Source organism: Pristis pectinata, chromosome 3 (assembly GCF_009764475.1).
Source record: "Pristis pectinata isolate sPriPec2 chromosome 3, sPriPec2.1.pri, whole genome shotgun sequence".
Taxonomy (NCBI): Eukaryota; Metazoa; Chordata; class Chondrichthyes; order Rhinopristiformes; family Pristidae; genus Pristis; species Pristis pectinata.
In genome coordinates, this window is record NC_067407.1 from 141,350,742 (window position 1) to 141,370,948 (window position 20,207).

General features: G+C 50.0%; 1 protein-coding gene across 4 annotated transcripts in view; it reads right to left on the bottom strand.

Annotated features, from left to right (window-relative positions):
- The window catches only part of phactr2 (phosphatase and actin regulator 2), a 128,922-nt gene that overhangs the window by 91,560 nt on the left and 17,155 nt on the right, over positions 1-20,207 (bottom strand). The window contains exon 1 of one of the 4 annotated variants that reach the window (XM_052012683.1): positions 7,961-8,184. The exons of the other annotated variants lie outside the window; for them this stretch is intronic. Within the exon in view, the coding sequence (XP_051868643.1) occupies positions 7,961-7,979 (19 nt within the window). The 5' untranslated portion in view covers positions 7,980-8,184. Of the gene's footprint in view, positions 1-7,960; positions 8,185-20,207 lie in introns of those variants that run through there. 4 annotated transcript variants of the gene reach the window in all.

The window sequence follows — 20,207 nt, forward strand, 5'->3', positions numbered from 1 at the left end:
TCAGAAAGTCACAAGCCCGTCAAAGGCCCAAGCTTCCAATGCAGGCTGCCGCTCTGGTGTGGTATCAAAGGGGTGACGTGCTGGGGTTAAGCAGGAGGCCCAGGGGACTATTTCAACGATGCCAAAAACAAATCGTGTTGGCCCCACTACCTTGGGATCTTGCTGTGTGGTCAAATGCGGGTTCTTTCTCTGCAATCCACCGACTGGCCTTTGTTCCAAGCTGGGCATCATAACGGTAACGCACAAGGAACATCGCAGTTCCCACCACAGGGAGAAGTGTCGGAACTGCAGTTCCATTCACAGGGAACACGTGTTGGAAAACAGTTACGGCTCCAGAGGAGAGGTGGTAGCACAAGTCAACGGTGGACAAGATGCCAGCTACAACTTCACCTCAATGGCCTGTCCACCAGGATTCTCTCAAACATCTAGAGATTGGCTACAGAAAGTATCCTAATGGGTTGCATCCCAGCCTGGTATGGCAACTGCACTGCTCTGCTCTGGGCCGACAGAACCTGCAGAGAGGAGTAAACACTGCCCAGTCCGTCACAGACTCCTCACTTCCTTCCATCCAGTCTGTCTTCACCGTGCTTTGCTTCAGGAAGGCTGACGGTATCGTCAGGGATACCTGCCACCCTGGCCATTCCCTCTTCTCTCTCTTCTACCTTCTGAGAGAAGATACAGGAGCTTGAAAGCCCGGACATTCAGAACAGCTTCTTCCCCACTGCTGTCAGACTCCTGAACCAGTCCCCTCTCTCACATCCCCTTCCCGGTGGGACTGCCACGTTCTTAGTCTCTGGACTCTCCCTCTCTCCATTATTGTCACTTCATCATTTCTTCTTGCACTATCTCAGACTGCACTACAGTCTTTGCACTGTTCTGCTGTTTAGTGCTCGTTGTGGTGTTTATTGCTGTATTAATTATTACCGTGTACACAATTTACTCTGTCAGCTTCATGCGAGCAAGGAATTTCATTGCACCCTGGTATATATGATGATTAAACTCATCTGGATCTGAAAGGCAGGGTCGGCATCGCAGGTTGACGGGACAATTTTAAACTGGCAGCCAGGATACCAGCTGCAAACTTCACCTCAACAAGGATGAGGGAGGTGCGGGGCAGGCTAGGGAGGTTGCATCCCATCCAGCCGTGCCCACACACAGCCGGGCGAGGCTGGACAACAGCAAGCCCATGCAAACCCCCTTGACGCAGAGAGACTGGGGCCTGCTCCACGCCTGCCACAACCCCACAGCCCAGCCAGGTACTGCGGTCCAGGAGTGAGGGAAGACTGCACCATCAAAGGGGCTCCCTTGCATCTGCTGGGACTGGGAGGGGCTCCATCCCTCCACTTCCCCTGACCAGAAAGTCTCCCTCATCTCCACCCTCACTGACCAGGAGGGAACTCCCTCTAGGCTTCACAATCAGCAGTCTCGACTGGTCTAGATACTGGCACTGATTTAGAGTCACACAGCATGGAAACAGGCCCTTTGGCCCAACTGGTCCATGCTGACCAAGATGCCCCATCTAAGCTGGTCCCATATCCCTCTAAACCTTTCCTATCAAGGTTCCTGTCCAAGTGTCTTTTAAATGTGATCAACCACTTCCTCTGGCAGCTCATTCCACACATCCACCACCCTCTGGGTGAAGAAGTTACCCCTCGGGTCCCTATTAAATCTCTCCCCCTTCTTACCCCAATCCATGAACCCCTCACTACCTCATTATTCCTTTTCTTTTGGAACTATTTATTTTTGTAATTGATAGATTTTATGTCTAGCGTTGTACTGCTGCCGCAAAACAACACACTTCACGTCATCCAAGTCAGTGATAATAAATTGGATTCCTGTGCCCTCTAGTTCTTGATCCCCGAGCTCTGGGAAAAAGACTGAATGCATTCACCCTATCTCTGCCCCTCATGATTTTATACACCTCTACAAGGTCACCTCTCAGTCTCCTACACTCCAGGGAATAAAGTGTTAGCCTGCCCAACCTCTCCCTACAAGCCAGGCCCTCGAGTCCTGGCGACATTTGCTTGATTTCAGCCCCAGGACGTTTCGTGCAGCCTTTCGACATTCAGCCTGGGGAGAGGTCACTGCAGGGACGTGCCTGTGACCAAGCTCAGCCAGTAGGCAGCAGATGGTCACCAGCAGATGGGGAAGCTCACTGAGGCACCAAGGGCACAGGAGGTGTGGGCAGCGTACAGTAAACAAACAGGCCATTCGGCCTAGCTGATTCATGCTGGTCTTCCTGCTGCACATCAGCATCTCCCAGCTCCCTCCACACCTCCCAGCCTCCCATCTGCTTGTCCAGCTTTCCTCGGAGAGGGTACAGAAGGTTAACCAGGATGCTGCCTGGATTAGAGGGCCTGAGCTATAAGGAGAGGTTGGACAAACTTGGGTTGTTTTCTCTGGAGTGTCGGAGGCTGAGGGGAGACCTGATAGAGGTTTATAAAATTATGAGAGGCAGAGATAGGGTAGACAGTCAGAATCTTTTCCCCAGGTTAGAAATGTCAAATACTGGAGGGCATAGCTTTACGATGAGAAGGGGAAAGTTCAAAGGAGATGTGTGGGGCAAGTTTTGCTTTCGGAGGGATAGGGATCATGTGCAGGCAGAAGGGATTTAGTTTAATTCAGCGTCATGGTTGGCACAGATACGGTGGGCCGAAGGGCCTGTTCCTGTGTTGTACTGTTCTGTGTTCTATGTTCTCCTTAAAACCCATCCCATGGGAGCAAATGCCACAGGCTGCCCATCCCAGATTTCTAGTATGTGCGGATGTCAAGGGTTACAGGGACCACAAGATATAGGAGCAGAATTAGGCCATTCTGCCCATCGTGTCTGTTCCACCATTCGATCATGGCTGATTTTTTTCAACCCCATTCTCTCGCAGCCTTCTCATAACCCTTAACCCCCTTACCAATCAAGAACCCATCAATCTCTGCCTTAAATACACCCAATGTCTTGGCCTCCACAGCCCTCTGTGGCAATGAATTCCACAGATTCACCACCCTCTGGCTAAAGAAATTCCTCCTCATCTCAGTTTTAAAGGGACGTCCCTTTATTCTGAGGCTGTGCCCTCAGATCCTAGATTCTCCTACTAATGGAAACATCCTCTCCACGTCCACACTATCCAGGCCTTTCAGTATTCCCCCCTCATCCTTCTGAACTCCATCGAGTACAGGCCCAGAGCCATCAAACATGCCTCATAATTAACCCTTCCATTCCTGGGATCATTCTTGTAAACTTCCTCTGGACCCTCTCCAGGGTCAGTACATCTCTGCTGAGATACAGGGCCCAAAATTGCTCACAATACTCCAAATGCGGTCTGACTAATGCCTTATAAAGCCTCAACATTACATCCTCACTCTTATGCATTGACGAGCTGAGCAGGATTGTTGTAGACAACAGCTTCAATCACTTTGCCGACAGTCTGTCATTTGACAAGCTCTTGATTGATCTGACTGCTCCTTTTACAGCGATGGCTCAGACTGTGGCCTTCATTCACAGGACAATGATATTGTTCGCAGTGCCAGCAGTTAGTGCCCACCCCTAACTACCCTTGAACAGAGGAGATGGTTAGGACTCAACACCATTGGTAGATCTGCAGTCAAACATATACCAGAGTCAGATTTCCTTCCCCCAACCAGATGGGTTCTTTAAAACAAAAACCCAACAGTTTCATGGTTACCACAACAGAACTGCTTTTATTTCCAACTTCCAAATTTATTTAATTACTTGAATTTAAATTCCCCAGCTGTCAGGGTGGGATTTGAACTCACGTCTCCGGATCAGTGGCCCAGAACTCTGGCTGCTAGGCCAGTAACTTAACCAGTGCACTACCATTGCTAGCAGCAGTCCTTGGAAACTCCTTGGGACATTCCAGGCACAATAGAAATGGAAATAGTTTCTGTTGAACCGTCAGGGAAAACACGACTCTCTCAAAGACCAATAATCTCTCTCACTTCCCTTCACCACATGCACCTCAAGGAGAGAGTCACCCCTGAACATAACTGGAGTCCTCTGATCAGCCAGTCGAGTCCCACGCTCTGCTTCTCTGAAGAACCAGCAGCCCCTTACCACTCAAAGTTCTTTCAGTCCCACCCTGTCTCCCTTCTCACCACAGTAACCCAAACTTGATGAAAACTCTTTGGAGTTAAAGAACTTAGACAGGAACAGACCCTTCAGCCCACAACGTCTGTGCCAACCATTATGCCAAATTAAACTACTCCTAGCTGCCTGCACGTGGTCTATGTCCCTCCATTCCCTGCCTGTTCATGTGTCTGTCTAAATGTCTCTTAAATGCTTCTAACGTATCTGCCTCCACCACCACCCCTGGCCGCCCATTCCAAGCACCCACCACTGTGTAAAATAAACTTGCCCCCACACATCCCCTTTAAACTTTCCCCATCTCACCTTAAACCTATCCCTCTCGTATTTGATATTTCTACCCTGGGGAAGACTGACTGTCTACCCTATCTATGCCTCTCATAATCTTATAAACCTCTATCAGGTCTCCCCTCAGCCTCTGATACTCCAGAGAAAAATCCAAGTTGGTCCAAGCACTCCTTATAGATAATACTCTCTAATCAAGGCAGTATCCTGGTGAACCTCTTCTGCACCCTCATCAAAGCCACCACACCCTTCCTGTAATGGGGTGACCAGAACTGCACACAACACTCCAAGTGTGGCCTAGCTAATGTATTATACAGCTGCAACAGGACTTCCCAACTTTTATACTCAACACCCCAATCGATGAAGGCAAGTACACCGTCTGCCTTCTTTACCACCCTATTAGGAGTCCTGACGAAAGGTCACTTGCCAGAAACATTATCTCTGTTGAACGGTCCCAGATCTGCCAGTATTTCCAGAAAAGAGACACCAGAGACTGCAGACGCTGGGATCTGGAGCAACAACCTGCTGGAAGAACTCAGTGGATCGAGCAACATCTGTGGGAGGAAAGGAACTGTCGACATTTTGGTTCAAGACCCCTGCATCAAGAGTTTCTGCAGAAACTCCAGCGTAGAGTCAGAAGCAGGCTATTCAGTCCAACTCCTCCATAATGACCAAGAATCCCATCCAAGCTAGTCCCATTTGCCCACATTTGGCCCATATCCCTCTAAACCTTTCCTGTCCAAGTACCTTTTAAATGGTGTTAATCTTTTAAATGTAACGTCTTGGTACAGCAACTGCTCTGCCCAGGATCACAAGAAGCTGCAGAGAGTTGTTGACACAGCCCAGTGCATCACAGACACCAGCCACCCCTCCTTGGACTCTGTCTTTACCTCTCGCTGTCTTGGTGAAGCAGCCAGCATAATCAAAGACCCCACCCACCCGGGTCATTCTCTCTTCTCTCCTCTTCCATCAGGTAGAAGATACAGGAGCCTGAGGGCACGTACCACCAGACAAGGACAGCTTCTACCCCACTGTGATAAGACTATTGAATGGTTCCCTTATACAATGAGATGGACTCTGACCTCACAATCTACCTTGTTGTGACCTTGCACCTTATTACACTGCACTTTCTCTGTAACTGTGACACTTTACTCTGTACTGTTATTGTTTTTACCTGTACTACCTCAATGCACTCTGTACTAACCCAATGTGACTGCACTGTGTAATGAATTGACCTGTACAATTGGTACACAAGACAAGTTTTTCACTGTACCTCGGTGCAAGTGACAATAATAAACCAATAAAAAAATGTTGTGTAATATTAGCTTATTTTGTCTTTTAATTAAGATTCCTTCCCGAACATTAAAACCCTTCTATTGTCATTATTGCTTGACCTATACTGATGTTGGAGGCTATACCAGCTGGGTCCACGTGAATGGAGGAGCTTCAAAGTAGGCCACTGAAATTAAAGCTCAGGTCCACCATGACCCAGTGGTGGGACAGACTGACCCCCTCCTGTCCTGGGACAGTCAGACCATCCCTAAGCTCCACTGGCAGTGTTCAGAATTTGGGCAATCAAACGAGCAACCATCCAGGGGGCCCCTGGCATTCATTTCCCTCAAAGTGGGTGGCACTAACCGTAGGGCTGGTGTCACTCTCGCAGAAGAGCAGCAGACCTGTTGTAGAGTCACACAACACAGACACAGGCCCCTTGGCCCACACTGTCCATCGAATACCCGTCTACACCAATCCCATTTCCCTCAGCCAGCCCCTAGCCTGCTCCGCTGTCATTCTCCGCCATCTGCAACGGGACCCCACCACCAAGCACACCTTCCCCTCCCCACCCCTTTCTGCCTTTTGCAGGGACCGCTCTCTCCGCGAATCCCTCGTTCATTCCTCCCCGCCCCCACCCATCCCACTCCCACCCCGGGGACTTCCCACTGCCCCCGCCATAGGTGCAACACCTGCCCCTGCATCACCTCCATCCAGGGACCCAAACAGTCCTTTCGGGTGAGACAGAGATTCACCTTCACCTCCCTCAATATCATTGACTGCATTCGGTGCTCCAAGTGTAGCCTCCTCTACATTGGTGGGACCAAACACAGACCTGGGGACCGTTTCGCAGAACACCTGTGCTCCATCCGTAACCGCGACCTGCATCTCCCCGTTGCCGGTCACCTTAACTCCCCCTCCCACACTATCACTGATATGTCAGTCCTCGGCCTCCTCCACTGCCAGGAGAATTCCAAGCACAAACTGGAGGGACACCACCTCATTTTCCATCTTGGAACCTTGCAGCCTAATGGCCTGAACATTGAATTCTCCTTTTCCCATCTTCAGCCCCAACCCAAAACGTTGACCGCCTGCTTTTCTCCACAGATGCTGCCTGGCCTGCTGAATTCCTCCAGCATCATCGTGTTTTTCATTTAGATTCCAGCATCCGCAGTCCTTTGTTTCCCCAGCCTACCATACCGTGGCGATTCAGGAGTCGTCTAGATACGTCGTAAATGCTGCGGGAGCCTCTGCCCCCACCACCCCCTCCTCAGTGCGTTCCAGATTCCAACCTCCCTCTGAGTGAGAGAATTCTTCCTCAGACCCCCACTATATTCTGCATTCTGTTTCCTTATCACCACCTCAATGTTCTTACGTACAGAATGATCTATCTGCATGGCACGCAGACAAAGTTTCCCACTGTATCCTGGTGCATGTTACAATGACAAACCAATCCATAAATCTCTTACCCCTCAGTTCAAACCTCTACACTCCAAGACATAGTAATTTTTATGTCCTGCACTGTACTGCGGCTGCAAAACAACACATTTTACAAAATCCATCTGTGACAATAAACCTGATTGTGATTCTCTGCTCTGGGTACAAGATTCTATCCAGTCTCTGTAATGTAATCAGACCCCTCTGCTCCAAGGAGGACAGATCCAGTTTATCCAGTCCCTCCTCTCGACAGAGACACCCCATCCCAGGCAACATTCTGAGTTTGTTGTGCTAAATGAGTGACCCAGATGCCTTGCTTTCCGTTAACACAAGCCAGCAATGTTGTGGTCGCCATTTCTGACAGCAGATTTCAATTGCACAGAGCCCGGGTGAAGTTAATCTGAAGTCCTCCACTGACTGGGCAGCTGCCGCGCTGGGAGCTGATCTCCCTCTCTTGGGCTCCGAAACCGCTCCCCTCCCCTCCAGCCCGCCCCGCACGGGGGTCCCACTCCTCCCCCAGGACATGGGTGGGGAATGCCTCCTCTGGGGAGGGTCCCACCTCTCCCTGGACTGGAAATACCCCAACAACAGGTGGCTGCCGAGAAGGTCCAGAGCACTGCAAGGGTTAACCGTGAACCCTCCAACCCAGGGGCACTGGTAAAAGGCAAACACAGGGCTTCCCCACAACAGGACGTCCGAACTCCAGTCAACTTTAACGCCAGTTTAAAAATAAGTTTCGTTCAAAACTCAGGAATCCTCCTCCTGCTCCCGCACGGTTGCCCAGAGTTGGTGCCCAGGAGTTGTATCTGGGACACACCGAGCCCAGGAACGAGTTGGAAGGAACAGGGTCGGGGACTGAGCCTCACTCACCGCTCGCAGACTGACCCATGTCTCTGCTCGCCGCCGGAGCCCTCTCTCCTCCGCACTCGCATCCAGTCCCAGACCGGCCCAACCAACACTGCGGTGCCCCGACCGCGTCTGCAACCTCCCCTCCACTCACAGCCAACCCCACTTGTTCCTGCTCCGCTAAAATACTTTTTTTTTCTTTTATGCAGATTAACTCCGAGGGGTCAGAGTGCACGGGCAGGGAGTCCAAATCTGGTGTACCGTGTTGGGAGAAGTTTCACCCCCCCCCCCCCCCAGCTGCATAACATTGAAAACTTTTTAAAGAGATTTTCATTCGGGGAGAGTGAGGGCTTGGCCCGGTTGCTCGGATGTGAGGAAGGGAGGGGTGCGGCTGTCAGCGCACACAGTCTTGCGTGAATGCAGAGTCTTCCCCCCACCCCCCCCCCCCAGGGCAGGGGAGTCTAAAACCAGAGGGCTGTTTAGCGAGAGGGGGAGGAGGGAGATTTAAAAGGGACCTGAGGGGTATCTTCTTCACCCAGAGGGTGGTGGGTGTGTGGAACGAGCTGCCAGAGGAAGTGGTTGAGGCAGGTACAATTATGTTAGAAAGGCTTTTGGACGGGGAATTGGACAGGAATGATTTAGAGGGGGAGGCAAGAGATTCTGCAGAGGTTGGGACCTGGAGCAACACACACAAGGCGCTTGAGGAACTCAGCGGGTCAGGCAGCGTCTGTGGAGGGAAACGGACAGTTGACGTTTTGGGTCGAGACCCTCATCTGGACTGGACTCTCGTGTGAAGGGTTTAGAGGGACATGAGCAAATGGGACCAGCTCAGATGGGGATCTTGGTTGGCATGGACCAGTTGGGCTGAAGGGCCTGTTTCCGTGCTGTACGACTGTCTGACTCTAATCAGTCAAGGATAGGGGTAGGGAGAGGGTCAGTCCCCCTGTTAAAACTGCCTGATTCCCCATTCCCAAATCACGGTCCCAGGCCGGAGTCGAACTCCCAAACCCAGACCGGGACTGAGGGTGTAGGTGCAGGGATGTGTCCACAGTCACCCGGGCTGAACGTTTATTGAGGGGGGGGCTGCTTTGTCAGGGGTGCTGCTTTGGGCTGGAAGGGCCAGCTGGTCTTCTGCCCCTGATCTGTATGTGGAGACACCGTAATTGTCCCCCATCCTGTATCCCTTCTCTCCCCTGATGCTTCCCACTGTCATCTTCCTTACTTCTCACATCCCAGCACCCGCAGCCGTTGTGTGGGCATCAGTTCGAGGTGATGCTTTTTGGGAAGTCTAGTCGGGTTAGGACCTATACAGTAAGTGCTGAGGAACTGTGAGTACTGAGTCCATTTCTGGTCACCTCATTATAAGATGTGGAAGCATTGGAAAGGGTGCAGAGGAGATTTACCAGGATGCTGCCTGGTTTGGAGAGTATGGATTATGAGGAGAGACTAAGGGAGCTAGGGCTTTACTCTTTGGAGAGGAGGAGGATGAGGGGAGACATGATAGAGGTGTACAAAATATTAAGAGGAATAGATAGAGTGGACAGCCAGCGCCTCTTTCCCAGGGCACCGATGCTCAGTACAAGAGGGCGTGGCTTTAAAGTAATGGAGGGGACGTTCAAGGGAGATCTCTGAGTTAAAAACCTTCCTCGAAGGTTTTTTACCCAGAGAGCGGTTGGGGCATGGAATGCACTGCCTGGGGTGGTGGTGGAGGCAGGTACATTGGTCAAATTTAGGAGATTGCTAGATAAGCATATGGAGGAATTTAAAATAGAGGGATATGTGGGAGGAAGGGGTTAGATAGTCTCAGGCGAGGTTTAAAGGTCGGCACAACATTGTGGGCCGAAGGGCCTGTATTGTGCTGTACTGTTCTATGAACGTTGATGAACAGAGGGTCCGAGAGGTCCATGGTTCCCTGAAAGTGGTGACAGAGGTGTATAGGGCGGTGAAGAAACCGTGTGGTGTTCTCGCCTTCATTATTTGGAGCAAAGAATTTAAAAATTCAGACGTTAGAACCTAGAACAGCACAGGAGCAGGCCCTTCGGCCCACAATGTTGTGTCGAACTAATTAAATTGGTAATTAACTGCCTAACTAAACTAATCCCTTCTGCCTGCACAGTGCCCTATCCCTCCATTCTCTGCACATTCATGTGCCTACCTACCTCTTAAACACCTCTAGCATGTCTGCCTCCACCACCACCCCTGGCAGCACATTCCAGGCACCCACCGCTCCCTGTGGAAAATAACCTGCCCTGCACATCTCCTTTGTACTTTTCAAGCTTTTCACTGTACAGTAATAAACCAACACCAATACTTTCCCCCCTCACCTTAAATGCATTCCCTCTGGTATTCGACATTTCGACCCTGGGGAAAAGTTACCGCTGTCTACTAGTTATGCTGCAACGTTACAAAACACTGGTTAGACTGCACTTGGAGATTGTGTGTGATATTGGTCACCATTGGAGAGGGTGCAGAGGAAGTTCACCAGGATGGGTTCACCACATTCCCCCCCCCCCCCAGCCCCCTTTCACCCATCTTCGTCACCTTCCCCCTTCTGGCTCCATCCTCCCACATCACACACAGTCACTGCTGCCGTCCCCCCACCCATCCCCCATCTGCCATACGCCTCTCCCCTAATGGTTCCCACTCTCACCTCCTTTACTCTCCAGCGCAAGCGACCCGGGTTCAATTCCGGCCGCTATCTGCAAGGAGTTTGTACGTTCTCCCCGTGTCTGCGTGGGTTTCCTCCGGGTGCTCCGGTTTCCTCCCACATTCCAAAGACGTACGGGTTAGGAAGTTGTGGGCATGTTATGTTGGCGCTGGAAGCGTGGCGACACTTGCCGGCTGCCCCAGAACACTCTACGCAAAAGATGCATTTCACTGTGTGTTTCAATGTAGATGTGACTAATAAAGATCTTAATCTTTGTGTTCCTGTTATCTCCCTCCAGCAGCCGTCTCGAACCTTCACCCTCCCCTCCCCACACCTCACTCCATTTGATGTTCTTTTCCCTCGCCCTCTCTCTCTGCCTCCTTCTCTCGTTCACCTGCCACTGTCTCCCAACTCCACCCCTGCTCCCCTCCCCTACCTGGCACCACCTGCCCGTCATCTTACACCCCTCCTCAGTCCACCAATCACCTCGGACTCCTGCCTCACCCCTCCCCCTCTCCCCTTTATACCGACCATTCCCCCACCCCCCCTCCACTCCCAGTCCCGATGCAGGGTTTCGACCCGAAACCCCCTCGACAATCCCTCTCCCCCCACAGATGCTGCTCGAGCCGCTGAGTTCCTGCAGCAGATCGTTTTCTGCTCCAGATTCCAGCGTCTGCAGTCTCTGGTGTCCCCAGGATGTTCCCTGGGACGGAGTGTTTCAGGTAAGGGGAGAGACTGGATCGGCTGGGCTTGTTTTCCCCGGAGTGAAGGAGACCGAGAGGGCGATAGAGGTACGTAAAAGCCAAGGTTAGATCGTTAGAATCTTTTTCCCATGTTGGGGCTTTCAAAAACCAGAAGGCACAGGTGTAAGGTGAGAGGAAGGAGTTTTAACGGGTGGGTGGGTGGGCATTGGGCTGAATGAAGAATGAGGAAGTGATGATTGGACAGACGGTAGGATCCTCGGAGCACCGATGCTCTGTAAGGAAGAGCAGTTGATGGTGCTGCCGATGGTAGCATCAGCGAATTGGGGGGAGCCCTTGCCGGTGAGGTCACAGAGTGGGAAAGGGAGGGAGCACTCCAGGGAGGAAAACAGAGGAAACCCCTCCCTGTACCGGAAGCTCCTGCCCTTCACTGAGCAAGGGTCTATCATTTGTGAGGGGAACGTTTTTTACACAGGGAGGGGCTGGTATCTGGAACGCGCTGCCAGAGGAGGTAGTGGAATCAGGTACAGTCACTGCGTTTAAGAGGCATTTCGACAGGCACTTGAATAGGTGAGGTGGATCAGCAGACAGACCGTGCAGGCAGGCGAGGTTAGTGTAGATGGGGAAGTAGGTTAGTATGGACATGATGGGCCAAAGGGCCTGTTTCTTTGCTGTGTGGCTCAGGGCAGGCACGGTAGTGGAGCGTGCAGGACTTTATTCCTTGGAGTGTAGGAGACCGAAAGGTGATCTTATAGAGGTGGATAACTTCATGAAGATTTGCAATCCCCAATCAGAAGACTGGCGAAGGATACGGCAGGATGTGGGACCAGCTGTAGATACGGGCGGAGAAATGGCAGATGGAGCTCAACCCGGCCAAACGTGAAGTGTTGCGCTTGGGAGATCCAATGTAAAGAGACAGTGCACTGTTCGCACAGTAGTGTGGCGGTCAGCGTGACGCTATTACAGCGCCAGCGACCCGGGTTCAATTCCGGCCGCTGTCTGTAAGGAGTTTGTACGTTCTCCCCGTGTCTGCGTGGGTTTCCTCCGGGCGCTCCGGTTTCCTCCCGCATCCCAAAGACGTACGGGTTGGGAAGCTGTGGGCGTGCTATGTGGGCGCCGGAAGCGTGGCGACACTTGCGGGCTGCCCCCAGCACGCTCGACGCAAAAGATGCATCTCACTGTGTGTTTCAATGTACAGGTGACTGATAAAGATCTGATCTCCTCTCATGACACGTTCTTCCAGGTGGAAAAGGTGCTGGAAAATCTGGAGGGATCAAACAGCAGGAGCCGAATGGACCAGCCGGGGAACCCCAAAGGCACTGCTGTGCCTCGCCCAGGCTACTCAGGCGGCACCTCGCAAACCCACCACCTCTCCCACCAGCAAGGGCGAGGACAGCGGGTGCAGGGGGGCACCGCCACCTGCAGGTTCCCCTCCTAGTTGTAGACCGCCCGACTTGGAAATACGTCATCGGCCCTTTGTCGTCCCTGGGTCTAGATCCTGGAACTCCCTCCTCAGTGACATACTGGGAGCACCCTCCTCAGGAGGACTGCAGTGGTTCGAGAAGGGAGCTCACCCCTCCCCACCTTCTCAAGGGCAATGATGACCGTAAATGCCCAGGTCCCAATGAAATGAGCTAAGAAAGAATGCTGGACTTGGGCCTAATCATCGGTGAGTCACCAGAGCAACAGTGTCCCTTGGGAAGATTGGGAGTTGGGTGGGTGGGCACTGGGATGAATAACAAGTGAGGAAGCAATGATTGGGTAGGATCCTGGGAGCACCAACGCTCCGTAAGGAAGGGCAGTTTATGGTGCTGCTGATGTTAACATCAGCGACTTGGGGGCAGCCCTCACCGGTGAGGTCACAGAGTGGGAAGGGAGGAGGGAACACTCCAAAGAGGAAAACAGAGGAATCCCTTCCCTGTACCGGAAGCCCCTGCCCTTCACTGAGCGGGGGTCTATCATTTGGTTCTGCCCAGCTGCCGGCGAGATCGGTACTCAATGTGTTCTTGGGGCACTGGGAGCCCTAAAGGATGGAGTCCCTTCTCTTCCAGCTTCCTGATCTCAGGTCTCCTTTTTCATGCTCTCGCCGGTGAAGAGCAGGCCCAGGTCTGTCCCACAGGGGATGTGAACATTGCAACCATTTATCAGCTCGTAAGATGACTCTTGAGTTGTTTCTCACTTTGCGGATTCCCTGGGGCAGGGATTGCACAGACCTGGGCTCTTAGCTGCAGAATCTCACAGACAAAGACTTCTCTAAAGCCTTAATTCCCAGAACTGGGCTCATAGAGTTATAGAGAGAGACAGCACAGTAACAGGCACTCCGGCCCGCGCTGCCTGTGCCAACCATGCCAGTTTTAACTAATCCCATCTGCCTGCACATGGTCCATATCATAATGGTCGGTACAGACATGGTGGGCTGAAGGGCCTGTTCCTGTGCTGTGCTGTTCGATGTTCTATCACTTCATTCTCTGTCTGTTCATGTGTCTCCCTCTCTAAATGCCTCTTATTTCCGGGTGCAGGTAGATGGGACTAGGCAGAAGGTCAGGCCGGCATGGGCTAGATGGGCTGAAGGGTCTGTTTTTGTACTGCAGTGCTCTATGACTCTATTAAGTATTAATATTGTGTATGTTTTCACCACCTCCCCTGGCAGCCCGTTCTAGGCACCCACCACTCTCTGCGTAAAAACACTTGCCCCGCACACCTTCTTAAAATTTTCCCCTCATCTTTTCTTTTACAATATTTTTATTGAATCCATGAAAAAAATAGAGTACGTGCATCAACAAAGAGACTAAAAATACTACTGAATACGTTGTATTAAATCATACTTAGATTACAATACTCTAAATTAATAATCATATATAGAAGTTAGTTAATAAAGGAAAAAAAATTGAAGTATTTTATTATGAAAAAGATCTACTCCCACTACCAAAACCCGAAGCTGTTAGATAGAAAAAACAACAAGGAAAAACCTTTAAAAACATAACCGTGTCGGCCAATATCTGTGTTTTAGTCCCTAAATCAGAGATTTTGAAAATAATTTAAAACAGGTCCCCACAGGGTTTGAAAGTTTAGGTTAGATTCAAAAACTGAACAGCGAATCTTCTCCAGATTCAGGTATGACGTAACATCCCGTAACCATTGAACATGAGTAGGCAGAGTAACTTCCTTCCATTTAAGCAATACTGCCCTCCTGGCTATAAGTTACGCACTCTAATATTTGACATTTCAACCCTGGAAAAAAGACTCTGAGCGTCTCCCCTAACTATACATCTCTTAATTTTATAAACCTCTATCAGGTCTCCCCCGGCCTTCGCCGCTCCAGAGAAAACAACCCAGGTTTGTCCAACCTCTCCTTATAGTTAATACTCTCCAATCCAGGCAGCATTCTGGTGAGCCTCTTCTGCACCCTCTCCAAAGCCTCCACATCCTTCCTGCAATGGGGTGACCAGAACTGCACAGAATATTCCGAATGTGCAGTAGCCAAAGGTTCATACAGCTGCAGCATGACTTTCCCGAGTTTTATACTCAACACCCCGACCAACGAAGGCAAGCACGTCGTACGCCTTCTTTACCACCCTATCTACTTGTGTGGCCACTTTGAGGGATCTTGTACCCCAAGATCCCCCAACATTTCATCTGCTCCAGGCAAGCTCATTGGAAGTCGATAAGAGGCATAGATCGAGTGGACAGTCAGAGACTTTTTCCCAGGGCGACAATGACTAACACGAGGGGACGTAATTTTAAGGTGATTGGAGGAAGGTATAAGGGGGATGTCAGGGGTAAGTTTTTTACACAGAGAGTGGTGGGTGTGTGGAACACACTGCCTGCAGAGGTTGTGGGGGCAGATACATTAGGGACATTTAAGAGACCCTTAGACAGACACATGAATGATAGAAAAATAGGGGGCTAAGTGGGAGGGATGGGTTAGATAGATCTTAGAGCAGGATAAAATGTCAGCACAACATTGTGGGCCAAAGGGCCTGTACTGTGCTGTAGTGTTCTATGTTCTATATGATTTGCAGTGAAACAGCACAAAGAATTTCCAGCTTTGAGTGGCAGACAGCTGCCTGAGTGGAAGGTAAACAGTCGCAGAGTTGAGCATGACACAAAAGCCATTAGGCATATTTAATTAATCCAGATCAACAGGGTAATGGAAAACATCTTGCACAATGGAACAAGCATCGCCGGCAGTCGAACGTAATCCTGCAAAGCAGCTGCTTGGTTTGATATGCCGAGAATTAATCCTAACCATAGGCAAGGAAGAGTCCAAACACAGTTTGACGAGAAAAGTTTAAAAAACTGAAGATGCTGGAAGCAAAAAACAGGAAATGCTGGAAACACTCAGCGGGTCATGCAGCATCTGGGGAGCGAGAAACAGGCCCAGATATTTCAGTGTTGCTGAATGTTTCTGGCATTTTCTGTCACGTCCCCTTTCCTGTACTGAATTAAAGGCACTGAGCATCAAGCAAAAAATGAGCTGCAGGAGGAAATCAGTGGGTCAGGCAGCATCTGTAGAGGGAGATGGACAGTTGACGAGACTATTGAACAGTCCCCTAGTACAATAAGATGGACTCTTGACTTCACAATCTACCTCGTTATGGCCTTGCACCTTGTTGTCTGCCTGCAATTCACTTTCTCTGTAACTGTAACACTTTATTCTTCATTCTTCATGTTGTTTTTACCTTGATAAGATAAGGTCTTTATTAGTCACACATACATCGAAACACACAGTGAAATGCATCTTTTGCGTAGAGTGTTCTGGGGGCAGCCCGCAAGTGTCGCCACGCTTCAGGTGCCAACGTAGCATGCCCACAACTTCCTAACCCGTACGTCTTTGGAATGTGGGAGGAAACCGGAGCACCCAGAGGAAACCCACGCAGACACGGGGAGAACGTACAAACTCCTTACAGACAGCGGCGGGAACTGAACCCAGGTCGCTGGCGCTGTAATAACGTTATGCTAACTGCTACACGAGTGTGCCTGCCCTGAACTACCTCAATGCACTGTGTAATGCCCTGTGTAAGGCACTATGGTGCCGGAAGCGTGGCGACACTTGCGGGCTTCCCCCCGAGCACTCGATGCAAAAGATGCATTTCACTGTGTGTTTCGATGTACATATGACTAATAAAGAGATCTTATCTTATGAACGGTTTGCAAGACAAGTTTTTCACTGTACCTCAGTACAAGTGACAATAATAAACCAATGCACCAGGTGCTGCCTGTCCCACTGAGTTCCTCCAACAGCTCACCTTTTGCTCCAGATTTCAGCCTCTGCTATCCCTTTGTCCACACTGTGCATTGACTCCACCATGTTAGCCAATGAAGGGAGACAGTGCCGAACTGTCAGCAGCTCCTCCAGAGAGAACGCCAAAGACATTCCTTCAAACAAGATTTCTTGAAACACGTCCCCATTAAACAAATTCTCCACAAAGAGTGTTTGTTTTAGACAACCCTTCTAAAAGAATCCATTTTGCGCAGTTGCCCATTTAATCCAACATTGATGAAAAATCAATTGTAATGGAACATATTCCCCTCACTCTGCACTGCTCAAAGTCTGCAATGTCTGTGTTCAGAGGGATGGCGACATGCTCGGTGGTGACCAATGGTAACCACGGCATCCCTGGACACACCCAGTGATGCCCAATATTAACCAATACCCTACCTGGTTGTTGGTTTATTATTGTTACACGTACCGAGATACAGTGGAAATCTTTGTTTTGCATGCTATCCAGATAGATTATTCAGTACATAATTACATTGAGGTAGTAAAAAGAAAACAGAATGCAGAATAAAGTGTTACAGTTACAGAGAAAGTGCAGTGCAGGCAGACAATAAGGTGCAAAGGCCATGATGAGGTAGATTGGGAGATCAAGTGTTCACCTTTAGCATGTGAGAGCTCCATTCAAGAGTCCGATAACAGTAGGATAGAAGCTGACCTTGAGCCTGGTGGTAGGTGCATTCAAGCTTTAGTATCCTCTGCCTGATGGGAGAGGGGAGAAGAGAGAAAAATTGGCATGAGAGGGGTCCTTGATTATGTTGGCTGCTTTCCCAAGGCAGAGAGAAGTGTAAGCAGAGTCAATGGAGGGGAGGCTGGTCTGTGTGATAACTGGGCTGTGTCCACAAGTATCTGCAGTTTTGTGCAGTCTTGGGCAGAGCAGTTGCCGTACCAAGTCGTGATGCATCCGGATGGGATGCTTCCTATGGTGCATCTGTAAAAATTGGTGAGGGTTATTGGGGACTCATCCGGTGGAGGATATCACTTCTCAGCAAGGAAGGCAGCCTTGTGGATTTGGCTTGGGGAATGAGTCTGGCCAACTGGGTCAGGGGTCAGTGGGAGAACACTGCGGGAACAGTGATCACCAAAATATAAGGTTTAGATTGGCAATGGAGAAGGTGTGGGTGATCTAAAACACACCTTATTTGGAGGAGGGTTAACTTTGATGGGATGAGAAGGAAACTGGGTAAGGTGAACCAAGCACTTGCAGGTAAAACTATAATGGAACCACAGGAAAGTTGGTAAATTAATTTTCTTATTGTCATATGTACCGAGGTACAGTGAAAAACTTTGTTTTGCATGCCATCCATACAGATCATTTCATCACATCAGTGCATTGAGGTAGTACAAGGGAAAACAATACAGTATGCAGAATAAAGTGTTACAGTTACAGAGAAAGTGCAGTGCAGGCAGACAATAAGGTGCAAGGTCATGACGAGGTAGATTGTGAGGTCAAGAGTCCATCTTATCGTTCTAGGGGACTGTCAATAGTCTTATAACAGCGGGATAGAGGCTGTCCTTGAACCTGGTGTTACGTGCTTTCAGGCTTTTGTATCTTCTGCCCGATGGGAGGGGGGGGGTGGAAGAAGAGAGAAAGTCCGGAGTGGGTGGGATCTTTGATTATGCTGGCTGCTTTACCGAGGCAGCAAGAAGTGTCAACAGAGTCCATGGAGGGGAGGCTGGTTTGTGTGATGTGTTGGGCTTTGTCCACAACTCTCTGCAGTTTCTTGCGGTCTCGGGCAGAGCAGTTGCCATACCAAGCCGTGATACATCTGGATAGGATGCTTTCTATAGTGCATTGATAAAAATTAGTGAGAGTCATTGGGGATATGCAGAATTTCTTTAGCTTCCTGAGGAAGTAGAGACACCAGTGAGCTTTCTTGGCCATGGTGACTGTGTGTTTAGACCAGGAGGATGCACTGCATCTACAGGATGCACTGCAGCTACTCACCAAGATTCCTCATGAGGATGTGCCAAAAACCATTAAAGAGCAGGTGTTTTCAACACAAGTTAGGTGTATGCCCACAAAGGGGAACACTAGGGGAGCAGAGGTTACTTGGAGACAGAGAGGATGGCGGACTAAAATAGGAAGTTGATGAAGCACGCCAGATGGGTCATACAAGTGACTACCAGGCAAAGTGAACAACACTGAGAGGGGAAGTGAAGAGAGAGTCTAAGAACAGAGTGGCAGTTAGCATAAAAGGGAACCAAAACATCCTCTGCAGGCACATAAATAGTGAGCAAGCAGTAACAGAAGCTGAGGATGTCTGTCCCCAGTGACAGGTAGGGCCCTAGAAAGTACCGAGGAGCTGAGAAACCTCGGTGTACGTGTCCTGAAGGCAGTAACACAGGGGGATAAGGTGGTTGATAAGGTATACGGGGATACTTGCCTTCATTAGGCAGGGCAAAGAATGTAAGAGCAGGGAGACTATGGTACAACTTTATTGGTTAGGCCACAACGAGGAGTCCTGTGTACACTTCAGGTTGCTACACTATAGGAAGGAAGTGATTGCAATGGATAGGGTGTGGATGAGATTCACCAGGATGTTGTCTGGGAGACAATGTTCCAGTTACGAGGAGGAAGGTCAGACTGGATTTGTTTGCCCTGGAGCGGAGGAGGCTGAGGGGGGACCTGACAGAGGTGTATAGAACCCAGAGAGATATAGATGGACAGACAGTGAAAAATGTTTCCGCTTCACAGAGCTGTATGTAACTGGAAGTGATGGGCAGATTTTTTCACCCAGAGGGTTGTTAGAATCTGGAATTCACCGTCTGAAGGGATGGTGGAGGCAGATACTCTCAAGATGTTTAAGAAGTACTTGGGTGAATACTTGAAGTGCTATAAAATGGGGTTATTATAGAATGGTATTTGATGACCAACAGGTCCAAAGGAGCCATTTTGTGCCCTGTGACTCTCTATGTCTCTCTCGACCCACTGCAATTCGCCTACCGCCGAAACAGGTCTACAGTGGATGCCATCTCCCTGGCCCTACACTCATCTCTGGAGCATCTGGACAGTAAAGACACCTACGTTAAACTATTGTTTATTGTCTACAGCTCTGCCTTCAATACTATAATTCCAAGCAAACTCATCACCAAGCTCCGAGACCTGGGACTCAACACCTCCCTCTGCAACTGGATCCTTGACTTTCTGACCAACAGACCGCAATCAGTGAGGATAGGCAGCAATTCCTCCGGCATGATTTTTCTCAACACTGGTGCCCCACAAGGCTGCGTCTTCAGCCCTCTACTCTACTCCCTATACACTCATGGCTGCGTGGCCAGATTCTGCTCTAACTCCATCTACGTTTGCAGATGACACCACCGTAGTAGGCCGTATCTCAAGTAATGATGTCGGAGTACAGGAAGGAGATAGAGAGCTTAGTGACATGGTGTCATGACAACAACCTTTCCCTCAATGTCAGCAAAACAAAAGAGCTGGTCACTGACTTCAGGAAAGGGGGCGGTGTACATGCACCTGTCTACATCAATGGTGCTGAGGCCGAGAGGGTTGAGAGCTTCAAGTTCCAAGGGTTGAACATCACCAATAGCCTGTCCTGGACCAACCACATAGACACCACGAGCAAGAAAGCTCACCAGTGCCTCTACTTCCTCAGGAGGCTAAAGAAATCTGGCATGTCCCCTTGA